This window comes from Anser anser (assembly GCF_964211835.1).
Source record: "Anser anser genome assembly, chromosome: 30".
Lineage (NCBI taxonomy): Eukaryota > Metazoa > Chordata > Aves > Anseriformes > Anatidae > Anser > Anser anser.
Window position 1 is genome coordinate 1,657,545 of NC_139751.1, and position 19,678 is coordinate 1,677,222.

At 70.7% G+C, this 19,678-nt stretch overlaps 2 protein-coding genes across 5 annotated transcripts; one reads left to right on the forward strand and one right to left on the reverse strand.

The window, feature by feature from the left end:
- Positions 1 to 233: 233 nt before the first annotated feature.
- TESPA1 (thymocyte expressed, positive selection associated 1) lies at positions 234 to 8,916 on the reverse strand. Of its 2 annotated transcripts, none has more exons than XM_083814551.1 (12): positions 7,436 to 8,916; positions 6,433 to 6,574; positions 4,578 to 4,791; positions 4,263 to 4,305; positions 3,600 to 3,649; positions 3,434 to 3,487; positions 3,121 to 3,181; positions 2,906 to 2,989; positions 2,607 to 2,815; positions 1,325 to 2,328; positions 843 to 924; positions 234 to 717 (listed from the first exon to the last, which is right to left on the reverse strand). In XM_083814551.1, exons 3-12 carry the CDS (start codon positions 4,741 to 4,743, stop codon positions 638 to 640), a joined length of 1,833 nt encoding a protein of 610 aa, XP_083670677.1. In that variant the 5' UTR covers positions 4,744 to 4,791; positions 6,433 to 6,574; positions 7,436 to 8,916; the 3' UTR covers positions 234 to 637. The 2 variants fall into 2 exon arrangements, with proteins under 2 accessions (XP_083670677.1, XP_083670678.1); XM_083814552.1 differs by having other exon boundaries at positions 3,121 to 3,157; positions 7,436 to 8,915.
- A 1,431-nt stretch (positions 8,917 to 10,347) lies between these two features.
- PPP1R1A (protein phosphatase 1 regulatory inhibitor subunit 1A) lies at positions 10,348 to 18,613 on the forward strand. 3 transcript variants are annotated; one of them, XM_083814549.1, is made up of 7 exons: positions 10,348 to 11,325; positions 15,659 to 15,719; positions 16,401 to 16,438; positions 16,556 to 16,619; positions 16,921 to 17,133; positions 17,225 to 17,316; positions 17,968 to 18,613. In XM_083814549.1, exons 1-6 carry the CDS (start codon positions 10,555 to 10,557, stop codon positions 17,311 to 17,313), a joined length of 1,236 nt encoding a protein of 411 aa, XP_083670675.1. In that variant the 5' UTR covers positions 10,348 to 10,554; the 3' UTR covers positions 17,314 to 17,316; positions 17,968 to 18,613. The 3 variants fall into 3 exon arrangements, with proteins under 3 accessions (XP_083670675.1, XP_083670674.1, XP_083670676.1); XM_083814548.1 differs by having other exon boundaries at positions 10,351 to 11,325; positions 17,225 to 17,313; positions 17,964 to 18,613; XM_083814550.1 differs by lacking the exon at positions 10,348 to 11,325 and adding an exon at positions 11,420 to 11,610 and having other exon boundaries at positions 17,225 to 17,313; positions 17,964 to 18,613.
- The last annotated feature ends 1,065 nt before the right edge of the window (positions 18,614 to 19,678 follow it).

Here is a 19,678-nt window from a genome sequence, read left to right on the forward strand (position 1 = left end):
CAGGAAGACGAAGCACAGGCCCCAAGCCATAAAGCAGCCAGATAAGGAAACGGGAGGGAGGCTCGGGAGGGCTGAGAAAGGATGGAGAGCAAAACAAACGCCGAGCAGCGCCCGCTGCCCGAGTTGTGCCAAAGCCCAGCACCTCCTCCAGCTCTGCACGCGCCAGGAGCTTCACACAACCCTCATCTGTGTCCTCGGTCCCCCCCCCCCAGCAAGGCAAGGCCACAGCCCGATCCCTTGGGGAACTTTATTTCCAGTGTGCTGTGGGCTCTGCCCCGGCAAACCCCCGTCCTAGTGTTACACGCGCCCGGGGAGCAGAGCGTTTCCAAAGTGCTAGTGAAGCCCCAGTGAAAACAGGGCAAGGTTCGGGGGGATGCTGGTGCTGTTGGGGGGTGAAAGTCCTGAGTCGAGAGGTTCCTGGTGCAGCACAACCACGGGGTGCGCACACACACACACACACACGTGCACGCACGCTCACACCCAGACGTGTCCACGCGGTGCTCAGCCCTTGGCTGAGGACGGGCTCCGGGATCCGAAACCCGGGGGGGCAAAATCCCTCGTGCATCCATCGGCGGCTCCCGGCCGGTGCTGGCGCCGCAGTGGGGGTGAGCAGCGGGGGGGGGGTCCCTCGGGGGTCTCACGGCGTCTGCTCGGGCAGCGGCTCCTCCACGAAGCCGCTGCTGTCGGAGTGGCCGCTGCACCCCTGCAGCATCAAGCCTGGAGCGCGGGGAGGGGGCGCGCTGGCAGCGGTGCCGGAGGAAGCCCCCAGCTCCTGAGCACCTCTGCGCCCCCCCCCCGCCTTGTGACCCCCTGCCCCCCTGGAGGAAAGCCCCCCGACTTACTTCTCCGGACCCGCAGGGAGGGAGGGAAGAAGCAGCCGGCTTCCTCGTGGGCATCGCCGTCGTCCTCGCCAGCACTCGGCACCTGCACGGAGAGGCCGGGGCTTGGGGAGAGGTTGTGCAAAGGGGGGGGGGGAGGGGGCTGGAGTGCGTGTGCAAGGGCGTGCGTGCATGTGAGCACACGCGTGTGCTTGTGCAAAGGTGCACCTGTGCATGCACACACACCCACGCCAAGGTGCATCCGTGCACGTGCACACGGGGCATGCACTTCTGAGTGTGCACCGACACGCTTCCGTGCACGAGCGTGAGCATGGCTGGGGGCGTGCAAGGATGCTCCATCGTGCGAGAGGCTCTAAATCCTTCAGCCCCCAAACCGCCGCCGCCTCTGCTGCTCCACGGCCTCCTCGCCAGCTCCTCGCCCCCCCGGCAGCCCCGCGCCGCTCCCCTCGCCCCCTCCCCAGCCCCCCGCTGCCGCTGCCCCTCACCTCTTCCATCTCGAAGGAGTCCGGGGCCTCCCCGCAGCGTGTCTCTGCCCAGCTGGGATGATGGGGGGAGAGCCCCCCCACCGCCGGAGCCTTCCCGGGGGGCTGCAGCCCCGGTGCATCCCCCTGCCACCATCTGGTGTCACTTGGGTCACCTTCCCGGTGCAGTCCCCTGCTCCGCCGGGCCCGTTGGCCTCCGTCTCTTGGCTGGTGGGACCAAGGGGACAATGCCCCGCAGGAGTCCAGGGGCTCGCCAGGGGGCTGGGCCCCTTCCTTCCTCCCGGGGGAGGTCCCCCAGGGGCTGGAGCCAAAACCGGAGTCCCCCTCGGCTCCCGGCTGCTCAGGGGTGGCGCACACCCACCCGCCATGGGTGGCCGCGGCGCACGGAGCTGGGGACGAGGCGACGTCCGCCCACAGCTGCCTGTCCTCTGCGCCCCCCTGTCCTGTCCCCACGGGGCACGGAGCACCCCCAGCCCACGGCAGACCCCCCGCCAAAGGGCTCAGGCAATGGGGACGCTCCTCGGCAGGCTCCATCCCCTCTGGGGCCAGCCTTGGGGACAGCCCCGGCTGCCGGTGACACTTGGGGACACCCCGCTCCGGCCACGGGGGTGCTGGCGGAGACCCCGGGGCTCCGTGCGTCCCCAGGGGCACCCCGCCAATGTCCCTTTCCCCACGCTCGCCATCGGGGGGGTTGAAGCGAAACCTCTCCTCCCTGGCCCGCTCCAGCACCTCCTGCACCACCCTGCCCAGGGCGCCGGCCCCCCGCGGGCTGTCCCCGGCGCGGGGGGCCGTGTACAGGCACATTTTGGCCACGGCCTTCTTCAGGCGGTCCCCGGGCGAGAGGACGGCGGGCTGGGCGGGGGAGACGCGGATATCGGGGACGTCGGGGTCGGCCCAGGCGAGGCGCGAGGGGGAGATGCGCTGCACGGGGGTCTTGGAGACGTAGGAGTAGAGGCAGAAGAACGCGTCGGCCGTGGCGGCCAGAGCTTGGACCTGCTGGAAGCGACCTGGGGGGGGGGAGAGGGGGAAGGAGGAGGCAAAGGGGGGGACGCTCAGGGGGTGAGGGGTGCTCAGGGGGCTGCAGCAGGGATGGGGTGGCCTCCCCAGATGGCACGGGGGGGGGGAGGGGAAACTGAGGCACGAGAGCATCTTTGCCACCATCCCCATGGAGCAAAGCGCAGCGCGGCGGATAAACCCCGGCTCTAGGGGGGTGGGCAAGCGCAGCTCCCCACGTCATTGTTCCCCCCCCCCCCCCAACAAGCTTGGGGACCCGGGTGTCACTCACTGGCCAGCATCAGGCAGGGGTCCTCCATCTCCATGCGCCGCACCTGGGCCTTCAGGAAGAGCTGGAAGTCGATGCCCTTGGCCTGCGAGGGCGCCGAGAAGAAGCGCGCGGGGATGCGAGCCACGGCGCCCGGCTCGCTCTGCACGAAGCCCAGGTTGTAGAGGATTTCCTCGGCGTCCGCCTGCCGCCACTCCAGCACCTCGGAGATGCTGCGGAGGGGATGGCCCCAGCTCAGCGCCACGGGGACGGGTGTCACGGGGTGGGGGGGGGGCCCAGCACCCCCGTCGGGGAGCCCCTACCTGGAGCTGGTCTTGTTGGTGACGCTGGAGAGGGCGCTGGATGCCATGCTGTGCCCCAGGTTGAGCTGCTTGCCCCGCAGAGCCCTGGGGGGGGGAGATGCCAGGGGGTGTCACAGCCTGTCCCATGCCTGGGGACAACGCAACAGCCCTGGGGACAACCCGACAGCCCTGGGGACAGCCCAGCAGGGTGCACAGGGATGGGACCCAGCTCTCACCTGCCGGTGGCTTTGTCATTCCCCGGTAGCAGAAGAGCTGGAAAAGGGAAGCAGAGAGGTGCTGGGGAGCGACGTGGGGCATTGCGGGGGGCTGGGGACAGGTCCCCCCGCCTGCCAGCTGTGCTGCAGTGACACCTCGCTGGCTGTGGTCACAGCCCCAGTGGATGCAGGGCCTGGGGACGGGCGGCCAGCCCCAGCCTGACCGTGCCCACACCAAAACCATCCGGTTTTTGTCTCCTGCATCCCCCGGGGGTGCTCTGCCCCTTGGGGACAGTGACACCGCAGGAGGGGACAGCCCGGGGGTGGCCGCTACCTTCAGCTCCCAGCGTCAGATCGTCCTCGAAGCTGGCGCCGCTGCTCCCGCAGCCTGCAAGAGAGCGCGGCCGTGAGCCGGGGGGGGGTTCTGGGGACACGCGGGGACCACCACCCTCCTCCCCATCCGCGCCGCGCCCGGGCTGCCCACCCCAAACCCCACGTACCGTAGGGTCCCAGCAAGCCCAGCTCCTCCGGCAGCACCTCCACGGATGACCTGAGGCCAGAGCAGACCCCCAGTTAGCCCCCACCGGTGCTGCCCATCCCCGATCCCGGGGGGGGCTGCAGCTGGGAAGGGTCCTGAGCAGGGTGGGACAAGCGCTGGGGGACAGGGACGAAGCTGGGGAGGACGACGCGCTGGTGGCTCGGCTTGCAGGTGGCAGCATGGCACCGGGGGTGGGGGGGGGATGCCGAGCACCCAGGGGACCCCAGCTTTGAGGTGGGTTTTTTTTTTGGGACCCCTGCTGCCGCCCCTCTTGCCCAGCCCAACGGGGGAAGCCGAAGCCAGCCGGGGGTTTCCTGGTGACGCCAGGCGTGGGGACCCGCTCCCCGCAGGGACGGTGGCAGCGCCGGGGCCGGGTGCCATCTGCGTTTCCTGTGCGGGGGCGAGCAGGGAGTGGGGGGGGGGACACCGCTGTCCCCCCCTCCCAGGCACACACGTGCCTGCGGCTCCTGTGCCACTTCCAGCAAGGGCCAGGCGCGAGCCGCGGGCGCCGGCATCGTCCCACACCCCTGGGGCTCACGGGGACGGTGCCGAGGGGTGCAGAAACCCCCCGGGGGGGGGGGGGCAGGGGGGAGGCAGCGTGTGCCCTGCAGCCCCGGCAGCTCACCCGCAGTGCTGCAGCCACGTCTCTATCTTGCTGTAGGAGCTTCCTGCGGGGAGCAGAGAGGCCCGGTGAGATAAAGCAGCACGAGCCAAGCACGAGGGACCCCCCTGCGCTGCGGTCACCGGCTCGGCGCGGTGCCGAGCGGCGCTGCCCAACCCCGGGAAGCGTGTGCGTCCGCGTGCAAGTGCCCACGGGCACGCCGCACCCGTGCACGTGCTCACAGACGCCTTCGCACGCACGCGAGTGGGCGTTCACGAGCAAGTCCCGCACGCAGGTTCCCTGTTGGCACGTGCGCTCGCCTGCCGGCGCGCCCCGAACCTTCAAGGAAGACGTCGTCCAGGTGGGGGGGCTGCAGCTCGGGGACGTCCTGCATGGCAGCGGCCGCCTCCTCCTCCACCACCGTGGTCCGCCAGCAGCGGCTCTGCCTGACCCAGGCGCGCCGCTTCTCCCACGAGGACGGGCTGAGCACCGAGGCGCCCTCCATGGCAGCTCCAGGCGGGCCGGGGCTCTCCCGGGCGGGGGGCAGGAGACCCTGCGGGGACAGGAGAGCCCTGAGGATGGGGGTTGGGGGGTCTCCTCCTCCAGCATCAGGCCGTGGGTGCCACAGGGGGCTCTGTGGGTGCACCCCGCATCCCTCCTCGCCCCACAAGGCATCCCCAGGTCCCAGCATCACCCCTTGGCGTGGCCGCGTCGCACAGCTCCGTAATCTTTCATGGTCCCCTTTGGGTTTTTTGCCTTTTAGGAGCGGGGACAGCAGGAAGCGAAGACCCTGTCTCCAACCCCATACCTGCTGCCCGTCCTTACTGGGGAGCGATCCCGCTGCAGGGGTGCTCAGGCATCGCCCCCGGGGCCCATGGGTGCTGGGGGACCCACGGTGCCGGGAGGTGTGCGAGCGGATGGAAGAGCTGCAGGGGCTGCGATAAGGCGCACGGAGCTGCGCCGGGGCCCGGCACCCTCTGGGACAGACGATGAAGATCTCCAGGGCCTGGTATGACCCTGCTGGGGAGCGACGTCCGCTCCCCACTAAACCCCATAGGAGCTTCCCCATCCCATCCCCAGCCCAGCCCTATAGGGTCAGGGCCGGCCGGTGCTCCCACAGCACCTCTGATCCCGCTCCTGCCCCCGTTTCCCAGCTGCTTCTTCCTGCCCTGCTCCCCCGTGTCACCCCCAGGGGACACACGGTCCCTCACCCCCTGCCTTGGCATGGATGGGGTCAGGGTCCGTGGGGTCACGGCTCACAGCTGGATTTAGGGCCCCCCGCAGCATCCTGCACACCCGAACCACATCCCCGGGGGCACCCCAAGCCCCCTGCACCCATGGGTGACGTGAGCTGTGGGTGCCATCGCTGGCACACACACACACACCCCCCGTGCACCCCCGGAGCTGCAGCGGTGCCGAAAGTCCCCAGAGGAGGGAGGGCGCATCGCAGCTTGTCCTTGTCACCATTTCCCCATTTCTCCTCCCGCCGGGCCAGGTGCAGGACGGGTGAAGCCCCCAGGGCCGGGACGTCACCCCCAGGCACCTCAGGGTGCGCAGGATCGATCCCGGACCACCCCACGCAGGATCGGTCCCCGGGATGGGGCGGCTGGGGGCTCGGGGAGTGGCCACCCCACAGCCGGGTGCTCATCAAGGCCGCATCCAGCCCGACCGGGGGCACGTGGCCGGGGCTTTCCCCATTCCAGCCCCGTGGGAGCCGCAGGGAAATGCTGCGACCCCCCCAAAGCTGGGGATAACTGCCCCCAGCCCCCAGCCTGCCTGCCCCCGGGGGACACGGGGGCTCTGCAGAGCCAAGCAAGAGGCCACGGCGCACGGGACCGTGGATCGGGGACCCAGCGTGGCTCGTTTGTCCCAGCCACGTGCCGGGGCGCCCCAGCCCCATCCTGTGCCACCCCCGGCGCCGGTCCCCATCAGCCCCTCCAGTCCCTTCTCCCCCCAGCACCTTCCTGGCACGGGGGGAGGTTTCTCTGTGCTCCAGGACCTCCCCCAGACACCCGCCAGCTCCCCCATCCCCTCACCCTCCCCCCCCCCAAACCCACATCCATCCACCTCCCGCTCATCCGCCCCCTCTGCCATGCCGTCCCCCCAGCCATCACTTCCCCCCTCCCCCCCCCCCGACCTTTTTGGGGTGAAACCAGCCCCGCACCCTCGGGTGGCCCCCACCTCCATCACTCACCCACGCAGGGGGCACCCGGGCAGCCCGCCGAGGCGCTGCCTTATCCCCGCCGAGGGGCCATCGGCCTCATCCCCCCCGCCCCGCCGCCGCCGTGCCCGGCCCCTGGCGGCATCTGTCGTCAGCGAGCTGGGAGGAAACTCATCTGTTTTGAAGAGGAAATTAAAAAAATCAACAGTGAAACCTCAAACGTTGACCCACATCCGCTGCCACAGCGGGAAAAACTTAATGAGCTGCCTACGTGGGCGAGGGTGGCTAATAATAGCCCGGGCACCCATCGAGCCACCCAGGGCGCCCTTCCCAGGGGTGACAAGAGCACCCATCTCCGGGACAGGGGTCCCCGGGGGCGATGGGGCCAGCCGTGGGGATGTGTCCAGGCCAAGCGGTGCTGAGCGGGGCGGTGGGGTGAGGGGAATCGGTGCTTTGCACGGAGGAAAAAGCCGCTTGGCGATGCTGGGAGCGATGCTCCTGGTGGGGCACGGAGGCACCCGAGCGGCTCCGCATCCTCCGGCCGGATTTTCCCCTCCCTGGAGGACCTGGGAGGCTGGAGGGCCACCCCGAAGGCTGGCACGCTGTGCCAAGCTGCAGGCGGCCACGGGGCGATAAGGGAGCTGCAGGAGATAATCGGCACCCGGCCCACTGCCCCCAGCGCTGCGCAGCTCCGATAAGGGGCCGGGAGCCGGCACGGAGAGGGGACAGAGGGGACAGGCTGCGGGGAGGAGAGGGGACAGGCTGCGGGGAGGAGAGGGGACAGGCTGCGGGGACACGAAGCCGGGCGGTGAGGCAGGATGGGTGCTGGAGGTGGCCTTTTAAAGGCCTCTTTCCCAAAAGCTTTTTGCTCTCCGCGCAGCCCCAGCTCCGCTCCCCACCTTCCAGCAGCTCCTCCAGCACCGGGCTGAAGGCACGTGGGGACAAGGACAGGCCCCTGGGGACAAGGACAGGACCCTGGGGACAAGGACAGGCACCTGGGGACAAGGACAGGATGGCACGGAAGGATGGCACTCACCTCCAGCCGGGACATTGTGGCCACCAGCGCTGCCCGTGGGCCACCAGCCCTGGTAGGACAGAGGCAGAGGGGCGAGAGGTGGATGAAGAGGCTGAGGAAGAGCTCCGGGATGAAGATGGCTTTATCCCCGTCCTCCCCTTGACCTTTGCTGCTTTTCCTACCCAAAAAAAAAGAGCGGCGGTGGGGCAGGTCCCGTCCCAGCCCTCACCGGCGCCTTGCCCCTCGCGGCACCACGGCTGCCCCACGGTGAGCCCGGCCAGCGCGGCTCGACCAAAGCCACGAGCCCATCAAAAAAGGCAACGAGCCGGGCCGTCAGGACGCGCTCTCCTGGAATGGTGCTGCCCGGAGGAGGGATATTTTTAGCCTGCAAGCGTTTGCGGATAAAAGCCCCGAATTAACCATTGCTTTATCCCGCCCGGGAGCGCGATTTTCCAGGGAAGCCCCGCGGCGCATCGCCACCGTGCCACTTCGTCCCCTCCTCTGCGGGGAAGGGTTTCGTCCCCGCCGTGATGCCTGTGCCCTGGCTTCCCTCCAGGCCAGGAGCCGAAAAGCAGCCTCCTCCTCCCGCGGGATGCTTTCAGCCCGATGCACTTGGAGGGTTTTTTTAGCCCTGGGTCACATCCAGCACCCGCCATCCCTGCCCTGGCAGGGATGCTCAGGGATGTCGAGGGCCAGGGGACGCTGTGCTTAGTGGCCAAGGGACCTGGAGCATCCCCAGATCCCTGCTGCATCCATCCCAGCGCTATCACCCCACATCTGGGCCCGATTCCACCTTCTCCTCCCCGATATTCCCCCCCCAAAAAATGACTTTGCAGCCTCTCCGCCCGCCGCCGCACGGCTCTGAAGCCGCTTTCCCCTCCACCTTCCCCAGCAGCTCCTGGGCTTTGAAGCCTCCTCCCCGCCGCCAAGCTGGGGCCGCATCCAAGGCTCCCGGGACGAGGCCGAGCAGGGCAAGGCCGGATCGAAGCCGGGCAGGATTTTCCCGTAAAAGCCCGGCGAGGAGTAAAATGGAAGTGGGCCGAGCCGAGAGCGCACGCGGGCAGCCCCAGGGAGCCGCGGTTATTTGCTGACAGCACGAGGGCGAGGTCCCGGCTGCTGTTTTGTGTCCTCGTTGCTTGGAGGAGGCCGGAAAATTGCAGGGGAGGAAGGGATGGAGAGGGAGGGGAGCTGGGAGGAGGCACGGCTGGGGATGTCCCGTCATCCCCTGACCAAGGGGACCCCAGGAGAGGACCCCGTGCGGGGAGACGTACCCCAAAACCCAGGAGCATCACAAGCAGCATCCTCCATTTCACCACTCCCGCCTCCAGGAGAGGCTGGGGGTGGCGCAGGATTGAACCCCAGCACCGAGGACAGCCCGGCTGGGGCCACCGAGCCCCCCCCCCAAGCAGCGGGGTGCTGCGGGGCCGCCTGCACGCGAGTGCTTGGTGCATCAATAATTAACGGCGCCGTGTGACGTCGGAGCCGGACACCCCCAGGGGACGAGCAGGGGACGAGCGGGGGGGGGGGGCACGCGGTTTTAGGAGCATTTCGGGGTTCCTGGTGCCTTTCCCCCAGCTCCAGGCCACGATGGAGAGCGTGGCGTGCAGGCTGCTGCCCCGTCCTCGTGCCACAGGGGGGGGGGAGAGCAGCGTCCGGTCCCGAACCTGCAGCACCCAGAGGTGCCGCCGTCCCCGCTGCCCCCTCCCGCCCTGGGGACACGCGTGGTGCCAGCTCCTCTGCCCAGACAGGCCGGGGGGACACGGGCAGAGCATCCCGGATTGGGGGGGGGGGGGGCGAGCGGCTCTGCGGCCCCTCCTGCCTGACCTAGTTAGCTAATTCCCGCTGCCGGAGCCTCCCGCGGCATGAATAAGTGATGGGACGCGCTTTTAGGGCTGCGGCTGCGGCGCTGCCACCGCGTCCCCCCCCCCATTTCTGTCCCCACCTCCTGGCAGCCAGCACCCTGGGCCGGATCCGGCAGCCCCAGGAGTCGGGGGCTGTGTCCTGGGGGGGGCTCTGCCCCTTGCTGAGGGGTTTTGGGGAAGCTTTGCTGGCGGGGGGGGGTGGCAGAGGCTGGGGACACAAGTCCGTGAGAGCCACCAGGAGGAGACCCTGCGGGGGGTGGCTCTGGTGGCTTTGGGACAGGACCCCGGGGTCCATCAGCTCCCCCCACCCCGGAGCACGAAGCCCCCACGGTGCCTCCGGGGCCGCTGGAACCGGGCACCGGGGGCCCCAAAATTCATCACTCCGAGCACGGGGGCGAAGCTCGGGGTTGGCCACCGCGGTGTCCTCGTCCCCCGCAGCCCCCAGCCCCCCAGGGTGGCCGATGCTGTAGAGCAGAGGTCACCCCTGTCCCCATCACCGCTCTGGGGGGTGTCACACCTTGCCAAGGGGGGTTCCACCCTGGCTGGAGGGGGGTCATTGTCCCCGCCGTGTCCCCTACAGGGTTGGGGACACCCCCAAAAAACACCCCCGGGCTGCAGCAGCACTGGGGACACCGGGGACGTGGCCCCGTGCCCATCCAGAGGGGCTGCCACATGGCAGTGTCCCAGCCCGCAGGGGGGTGGCACGGGGTGCAGGGCAGCGCTCGTCCCCTCCTTGTCCCTCAATCTTTCACCCTTTTTTTTTTAGGACGGCCTCTCCCGGGGGCACGGGGCATCCAGGGACCTGCCACCGTGAAGTCCCCAGGAAACTCGGGCCTCCTGCTGCCACCCCGTCCCCGCCACCACCACGGGGGAGGCCAGCGTCCCCTTTTGGGCCACCAAAATCGGGGAGGCAGCCACCCTGGGGGCGACACCGCGCCACGTCCCCCCCTGCAGTCACGAGGGACAATGGGGACGAGGGGCGCAGGGCCACCTCCGCGGGCAGGGACGGGCCCCGTGGGGGCTGGGGGGGGGGGGGGGGGGCGATCGATGCCCCAGGGGAATTTGCCCCCATGGGCAGCGGGCCCGGGGCGCAGCACGTGTGGACTTTGCTCGTGCCGTGCCCTCCGAGCGGCCGGCTGCTGGTGCCTGGCCTTGTCCGGGCGTCTGTCCCTGCGTCCGTCCGTCCTGCCGTCCCCGCACCCCGGTGGCCACGTGCTCCGAGGGTCTGGCCGTGTGTCTGTCCCTGCCTGCGCAGGACCCGTGTCCCTGGGGGTCCTGATGGCCACGTCCGTGTGTCTGTCCCAGTGCGGGCGTGTGTCTGCCCCGTGTGTCCGTGTGTCCTGCTGTCCCTGTGTCCCACTGTCCATGTGTCCTGCTGTCCGTGTGTCCTGCTGTCCATGTGTCCCACCATCCATGTGTCCTGCTGTCCCTGTGTCCTGTCCCTGTGTCCTGCTGTCCGTGTGTCCTGCTGCCCGTGTGTCCCACTGTCCGTGTGTCCTGCTGTCCCTGTGTCCTGCTGTCCGTGCGTCCTGCCGCCCCTGTGTCCCACCACCCGTGTCCCACCGCCCGTGTGCCCCAGCGTGTCCGTCTGTCCCCACGCGTGTCCGTCCCCACGCGTCGCCCTGCCCCGGCGTCCGTCAGTCCCGGCCGCGTGCCCGCGTTGCGCCCTGTCCGTGTGTCCGTCCCCGGGGTCCGTCTGTCCCCCGCGCTCCCCTTCGCCCACGTCCCTCTGCGTCTGCCCCGGTGGCCGCGCCTGTCCCTCTGTCCTTCCCCTGCCGGCGTCCGTCCGTCCGTCTGTCCATCCGTCCGTCCGTCCATCCGCCAGCCCCTGCCTCCTCCCGTCCGTCTGTCCGTCCGTCCGTCCGTCTGTCTGTCCCAGCGCCCCCCCCCCCACCACCACCACCACCCTTGCGCTGCGCCCCTCGCCCTGCGCGGTGCCCCTGTCCGTCTGTCCGTCCGTCTGTCCGCCTGTCCGTGCCGGTGTCAGTGCCGGTGTCCGTCCGTCTGTCCGTGCCGGTGTCCGTCTGTCCGTCCGGCAACCAATCGCCGGTACCGGGGCGGCTCCGGGGGGGGGGGCGGGGGGGGCGGGCGGAGCGGGGCCGGGCTCAGCACCGGGACCGGGGGCGGCTCCGGGAACGCTCTCGGGGGGGGGGGGGGGGGCCGGAGCGGAACCGGGGCGGGACCGGGGCGGGACCGGGGCGGCTCCGGGAGCCTCCGGTAAGCACCGGGAAGGCGCCGGAGGAGCCGCCCGCCATGGAGCCCAACAGCCCCCGCAAGATCCAGTTCACGGTGCCGCTCCTGGAGCCGCACCTCGACCCCGAGGCGGCGGAGCAGGTGGGGACACCGGGGGGGGGACACCGGGGACACCGGAGGGGGGGGGTACCGGGAGGGGGGACACCGGGAGTGGGAACACCGGGAGGGGAGGACAACGAGGGGAGGGGGGACAACGGGGTGGGGACACCGGAGGGGGGGGGGGGACACTGGAGGGGGGGACAATGGGGGGGGGACACCGGGGGGAACACCGGGAGGGGGTGGCACCAGGAGGGGGACACTGGGGAGGGGGGGACACCGAGGGAGGGGGACACCGAGGGTGGGGGACACTGAAGGGCGGGGGACACCGGGGAGGGGGGGACACTGGGTGGGGGGGGCACTGGGTGGGGACCGTGGGGTGCTTTGGAGCCCCCCCAGGGGACACGGAGGGGACCCTGTGCCGTCCCCTGGGGTGCAGGGCACGGCGTGGCACCGAGCAGCCCCCTGGTGACAGCAGCGGTGCTGGCAGCACCCTTGGGTGCCGTGCAGCAGCGTGGGTGCTGGGGGGGGGGGGGACACACGGGGTGCTGCGTGGGACAGACACGCCGATTCGGGGCGCATGGGGCTGGGGGCGGCGTGGCCGCATCGACCCCGACCCCGGCGACGGGCCCTAACCGTGGGGGACCCCCCCGCGCCCCGTTGTCCCCCGGAGAAGCCCCCCCACGGGCTGGGGGCCACGCAGCCCCCGCGGGTCGGGGACGGCCGAGGGGCTCCGGGTGCTGTGCCGGAGCCGTTGGCTGGCTCAGCGCCGCACCTTCGGGCTGCCCAGGGGGGGTGTAGGGTTACGGGGCCCCCCCCGGCCCCCACGCCGCCCCCCTGCTTGCTCAACCCCTGCTGGAGGGCATCCAACGGGCCCCAGGGCGGGCGGCTCACCCGCAGGCCCCCCTCAGCTCTGTGGGGTGACACTGGGGCGGGGGGGGACACACACACAGGGTGGCCGGCGGCACCCCGGGGCCAGCAGAGCCCGGCTGCAGCAACGGGGGGCAGGGGGGGCTCGGGCAGCGGGGCCTGGCCGTGGGAGCCCATTGCAAAACCATCTTGGCTCGGCGTGCGGCCCCAGAATAGCAGCAGGTATTGCATGTCCAGGGGACGCGGCCGCGCCGCTCAGGGGCTGGGAACCCGGGTGCGGAGCTCACTTGGCCCCCCCCCGGCCCCACACCGAGCACCCCCGGGTCCTCCTCCGACCCCAAATCCCGCGGGCTGGCGGGCTCCGGGGCCAGGCGGGTTTGGGAACGCCACGTGCCCTCGCTAACCGGGCACACGAGGAGCCCTGCGATGGCTCGAGGGTGCCGAAAAAGCCAGGAATTATTGGGGGGGAGGGGGGCGGGGGGGGGGCTCCTCCGGGATCCCGCCGGCCCCGAGCGCGCTGCCCCCCAGCCGAGGGGAGCGTGCCGGCGGCGCGGGGGCGAGCGCGGGGCCGTCTGCGCGGCGAGCATCTCGCTGTCGCTAAATACGGCCACGCACCATCTGGGGCTGCTGCACGGCTCATTTGCAGCGCCCAGAGTGGCTCGGGGAAAGGGGGGGGGCTCAGGAGAGGGTCCCCCCACCCACCTTGGGGGCAGGGGTCCCGGCGTCCTGCCCCCCGTAACGCCCGCGGGCATCCCGTGCCCGTCCCTGCCTCAGTTTCCCCCCCCAGCAGAGCTCAGCCACGGCTCAGGGGGGTGCTGGGCCCTGCTCGGGCAGGGTTTGGGGCGCGGTGTCACCCCCCAGGAGGGACCTCAGCCCCCGGGAGCCTCTGTCACCCCCTGTCCCCGTGTCCCCACCGGGCCAGGCAGTTCCCGTCTGGGTGTAAGGGGTCACCGCGGGCTCGGGGAGGTGCGGTGGCAGCAGGTGACGATGCTGGTGTCCCCTCCCTGGGTTTGTGTCTCACTTGTTTTGGGGGTGTCCCTGCAGGAAAAGACCTGGCGGGGTTCCCCTTGGTGGGGTTCCCTTTAGTGGGGTTCCCCTTTTTTGGGGTTCCCTTTAGTGGGGTTCTCGGGGGGGTGCTCAGCCCTATCAGCCCCCTGCCTGCCCGCAGCAGCGTCCCCACGTCCCGCAGCGCTGTCCCCAAGCCCTTCCAGCCCCACCCCACAAGCAGCCCTCGTCCCCACGGCCTTCGGGTCCCCGTGTCCCCGCAGGTCCCTCCCTGCCACGAGCACCCATCGGCCCTGACCCTCCTGGGTGCCACCCATGGGTGCCGGGGCTGGTGGGGGGGCTCGGTCCCGCACCTCTGCCCGTGACGGTGCTGAGCGCGGCGTGGTGCTGAGCGCGGCGTGTCCCCGAGGCGGGCAGGGGACAGGCCGGGTGCGTTTGCTCCGTCATGCTCAGGGACGGGCTGGAGCCACCTGGATGGGCTGGTCCCCGACCCCATTGAGGTCCCCGACCCCATGAAGGTCCCCGATCCCCTTCTGGTCCCCAATCCCCCCCAAGGTTCAGCCCCGTGGGGTGGGTAGGATGGAAGGGACCCACCCTGCCGAGCCCCTCGGCGACGCCGTCCCCCCCCGTCCCCCCCCCACCAGCGGCTGCTCCCGGCCCCGGCGTTTTCTTAATCGATGCTGGAGATTGATCTAAAAATAGCGCGGGCAGGAGAGCGGCGAGGTGGGGGGGGAGCCGAGCGTGTCCCCCCCCTCCCACGGCGGGGGGACCCCAGCATCCTTCTGCGGGGTGGGGAGAGCGAAGGGGCCCTCCCCGGGGCGCGGGGGTTTGGGGGTTTGGGGATGGGGGTTTGGGGATGGGGGTTTGGGGTTTTGGGGGTTTGGGGTTTTGGGGATGGGGGTTTGGGGATGGGGGTTTGGGGATGGGGATCTGGGGACTCGGGGATGGGTGCCCGGCCCCGAGCACAAGGGAAGCACGAGCCAGGTCCGTGGTGCTGAGCTCCAGCTGCGTGACCTTGAGCGTGTCACGCCGGTGTCCCCCGCCCCATCCCCGTGCCGAGGCGGGGGGGCATTTTCCGGGCTGCGCCGTAGGGCACGACTCTGTCCCCGTGGGGGGCACCAGGGGTGCTCGAGCAGCCTGGGGACGCGTCGGTGTCACCTTGGGGTCCCTCTGTAGGGTCCCTTGGGCCAAATCCAGCCCCTAAGAGCCCGGCCCAGCTCCATCACCAGCACCCCGAGCCCTGGGGCGGAGGCGGCGGATGATGGGGGGGGGGGGGGACACGGCCGGTGACCGAAGCCACCGGGGCGAGGGGACGGTGACGAGGGCTGCCGGACCGGGAGCGGGGTGGCTCGGTGGCGGGGAGGGGGCGATTTTCGTCTCCTTTTAATCTCCGTTTAAAATCCAGATCGCGGGTTTCTATGGCAACCGGGCTGCCACGGGTTGGGGGGGGGGGCGGTTGGGGAGGGGGGGGCCTCAGGGTGGGCCGGGGCTGAGGCTGCGCACAGCCGGGGAGGGGGCTTGGAGGGGCTCCCCACCCGCTCCGGCCGCTCTGCCTGCTCGTTAGCATCTCATCAGCATCTCATTAGGCAGCCCGCCTCATTAGGGAATCCTCGCCGGGAAATTCGGAGCCGCTCAGTCAGTGGGTCAGCGGGGAAGCGGGGCGAGCGGCCGCCCCGGGGACACGGTGCCACCGGGGCGCCCACGGGGCTGCCAGGCCGGACGTGCCACCAAGCGGCAAGGACGGCGCCGCGGCCACCAGCGCCACGGGCCACCGAGCCCTCCCAAGGGGCCACCGAACCCCCCCTACGTGCCCCAGGGCGGGGGGCAGGAGCCGCCTGGGATGCTCCGGGCGACCTTGGGCAAGGACACGCGGGCGGGCAGCGGCGAGGACAGTGCCCTAGGAAGGGCAGGTCCCCGGTGCTGTCACGGCACCGACGTCCCCGCTGCTGTCACCGCTGTCCCCACGCCACTGCCGGCGCCGAGGTATAATTAGCTCCTGATTGTCGTTAGCCTCGGCCGGGGAGATGTTGATTTAAAAGCCACCTGCGTCCTGGGCAGGGCTCGGCGCCCCACGTCCCCACGGGGCCACCGCCGGCCCGAGGCCAGCCCGCTCGGGGACACGAGGACAGGGCCGGGCGAGGTCTCGGGGACAGGGGACGCGGGGTGCGGCGGGATTTGGGGCGCAGCCGCGGGTCCCGACTCTGTCCCCTCCCTCCAGATCCGCAGGCGCCGACCGACGCCGGCCAACCTGGTGCTGAGCAGCGACCAATCGTCCCCAGGTGGGTCCCCGCGCGCGTGGCACCGCGTCGCACCAGGGGCCGGCACCCGCTCAGCGCACCCCACGGCCCGCCAGGTCCCCGGGGGACAGGAGGGGACGCGTGGGCGCTGCGGGGGGGCGGTGGCACTGCCCCATGCTTCTAGGATCCTGGGTCTCACTCGGCCCATCCATCTCCGGGGGAAGCAGCTGCCGGTGACACGCGGCACAGCCGTGCCCTGGCCCTTCCCGCGACGCCTGGCACGTCCCCAGGGCTGGCACGGGCAGGGGGACGCCAGCTGTGACATTTGAGAGCGTGTCACTGCCCCCGGCCGGCATGTGGCCTTTGGGGACGGGGGCTGACCCCGGGTGGCGTCGCCGTCCCCGTCCGTCTCCCCCTCGCGGTCGCTGCTGCGGGGTGGCTTCGTCTCCCCGCCGCTTTGGGGACGCGCCGGGGGCTGGGTGGCCGTCCCCAAATGCCACCTCCGGACAAACTGGGGCCAGCAGCCTCATCCGTGAGGGCTGAGCGGCGGTAGGGCATCCCAGGGGGGGTTCAGGATGCGGCCCCAGCACGGCACCGTCCCCACGGGTCCCCCTTTCCCTTCCCGACGGGGTGAGCGGTGTGGGGACACCCAGCACCTGTGGGTGACAGGCACCCCGCGCCCACCCTGTGCCACCGCTAACCTCCTGCTCCTTCTGCCCCCAGAGATCGATGAGGACCGGCTCCCCAACCCCCTGCTGAAGGTAGGTGCTGCCACGAGGAGGGGGGCGGCCCCAGCACCCCGGGGTGCCCCCCAGCACCCTGTCCCAGCACCCTGTGTCCCCCCCCCCTCGGGTCACCCACCTCCGCTTGCTTTGCAGTCGGGTCTGGCCATGTCCCCCAGGCAGAGGAAGAAGGTGTCCCGCACCACCCCGACCATGAAAGGTACCTCGGGGGGGGGAGGTGACGGTCCCCTGGGGGACGCGGGGGACACGCTGGTGGCCTGGCTGTGGCCGGCTGCGGTGCCACCACCTTGGTGGCACGGCTGGGGACACGGGGACATGGGGACACGGGGACACAGGGACGGGGGCTGCTGCTTGCAGACGCCATCAGAGGGGCCAAGCGGCTGTGCCACCGCAGTGGCATGGGGACAGGGGCGTCCCTGCACACGGGGGCCACACCGGGGACGCCGCGAGGGCTCGGGGACGCTGTGGTCCCCAGCACGGCGCCGCTCGCTGCCTTGCAGAGCTGCAGATGATGGTGGAGCACCACCTGTGCAAGCAGGCGCAGGGCGAGGAAGAGGAGGAGGAGGAGGCGGCCGCCGCCGGCCAGGAGCACGGCCCCGGCTGCTGCCACCACGGTGACGCCGGTGACACCGAGCACAGCCACAGCCCCGGGGGCACCTGCCCGCTGGCCCGGGCTCAGCCCACGCATGAAGGCGGCCCGGGGCCCGGTGAGAGTGAGTAGCCGTCACCGTTGTCCCCTCCACGGGGGAAGGGGGGCTGGGGGTGGCGGGGTCTGCGCTCAGCCCCTGCCCCTCGCACCCGCAGGGACCCACGGGGACGGGCGGCAAAGCCTGGCCGAGGAGGGCACCCATATAGCACCGGAGGAGGGCAAGGGTGCTGCCAGCAGCCAGTAGGTGCGTACTGGGGGGCTGCGGGCGCGTACTGGGAGGCTGCGGGCACGTACTGGGGCGCTACGGGCACGTACTGGGGCGCTATGGGCACGTACTGGGGCACTGCGGGGGCACACTGGGGCGCTGCGGGCGCGTACTGTGGTGCTATGGGCACATACCGGGGTGCTGCAGGCGTGTACTGGGGGGCTGTGGGTGCATACTGGGAGGCTGTGGGCACGTACTGGGACGCTATGGGCATGTACTGGGGTGCTGTGGGCACGTACTGGGAGGCTGCAGGTAAATAATGGGAGGCTGCAGGTGCATAGTGGGAGGCTGCAGGTGCATACTGGGGCACTGTGGGGGCATACTGGGCCACCACGAGTATATACTGGGCACCACAGATGCATACTGGGGCACCACGGGGGTGTATTGGGACATTGTGGGTGCACGCTGGGGCACCGCAGGGTGCACGGGGACACGGTGGGGTATACTGGGGACACCGTGGGCTGTACTGGGGACATCGCAGGGTGTACTGTGGACACTGGAGGGACACTGGGAGCGCCGCCCCAGGGGACGGGGACAGGTGGCACCGGGGGAGGTGGCACCGGGCGGGGGCGGGGGGCGCACCCGGGCTCCCCGTCCCCCAGCACGCGTCCCCCCCCCTCTGTCCCCAGGTGCCCCCCCCCCGCCGGCAGGAGCGAAGGAGCCGAGCCACCGCGTTTTTTTTAACGATCGTTTTCTAAGATTCCGACGGCTGTTTTGGGGTGTTCGTGACGTTTTTGTTGTTTGTTTGGTTTTTTTAATTATTATTATTTATTTTATCGGCCGCCTCGGCCTGGCAGTGGGGGCGGTGGCGAGCCCCCCCCCCCCCCCCCCGAGCTGTCCCCTGGCCCCTACCCACCGCCACCGGGACCCCAGGGGGGGTGACACGGGGGCCACGAGCAGCACAGCCCCCCCGCCACGCTTCGTCCCGCTCTCACTGCCCCCCCCCGGGGTGTCCCCGGGGCCACCTCGCTGTAACCGCGCCCCGGGTTGGGGACACGCAGGTGCCGGGCCGTGCACCTGCCTTGCACGGCGTGCGTGCACGCGCACTCACGGGGGGGCACAAGCGCGTGTTTGCACACCCACGTGGGAGCACACGCGTGTCCGTTTGCACACCCACGTGAGCGCGCACGGCCACGGGGGCACCCGCCCGCACCACCCAGCGCCCTTGGGCGCGCGCCCTCTTTGCACGCACGCTGCCGGGCGTGGGCGCACGAGCACCCGTGCACACGCGTGTGCGGGGGCCCAGCACCCGCCACCTGTATTAAACGGATCCCTTCTCCGCGCCGGCTCCTCCTTGCCTTCACGCTGGGTGGGTGGGGGGGGGGGGAACGGACCCCAGGATCCCCCACCCTTGGGTGCTTCAGCGCCCAGCCCCGCTGCGTGAGCAGCCCCCCGGGGACCCTGCTGCCACCTCCGTCCCCGTCCCCAAACCCCCCCCCCCCCCCCCCCCATCTCAGGTCCAAGGGAAGGGCTCGCTGGAGCCAGGCTGGTGGTGGCGCACGGTTTATTAATTGCTCGTTAGCGGCGGCGGCGCTTCGTTTGCATGCGTGTGCGGGTGGCAGCTCTGCCAGCAATGACCAGGGCGGAGGCACGACGAGTTACCGCATGGTAGAAAAGTACAAACACACACGGGCCGGGCCGCGGCGGCCGGCGCTGGGCTATGTACACGGCGGGGCAGGGCGGCCGGGGTCCGGGGGGGGTGGGGGTGGATGGAGGATGCTCGAGGCATGCCGGAGCGGGAGGATGCCGGAGCTGGAAGATGCTCGAGGCACGCCGGAGCTGGGGAGGCTGGAGGATAGCGGAGCCAGGATGCTGGGGGAAGCTGCAGGGTGCCGGAGCCAGGATGCTGGAGGGTGCTGAAGCCAGGATGCTGGAGGGTGCTCGAGGATGCTGGAGCCGGGATGCTCGAGGATGTTGGAGCCAGGATGCTGAAAGCACACTGGAGCCAGGATGCCGGAGCCAGGATGCTGGGGGATGCTCGAGGATGCTCAAGGATGTTGGAGCCAGGGTGCTCGAGGATGCTGGAGGATGCTGGAGCCAGGGTGCTGGGGGATGCTGGAGGATGCCTGAGCACACTGGAGCCAGGATGGCGGAGGATGCTGGAGCCAGGATGCCGGAGCTGGGATGCTCAAAGATGCTCGGGGATGCTGGAGCCTGGACGCTGGGGGATGCTCGAGGGTGCTCAAGCCAGGATGCCGGAGGCTGCTCGAGCACACCCGAGCCAGGACACCGGAGGAAGCTGGGTGGGGGTTCCTGGGGGTATTTTGGCACTGGAGGCACACCGGAGCCAGGAGGTGCTGGAGGCTGCTGGAGACACCCCAGGACCCGGGGGGCGGGGGGGGGG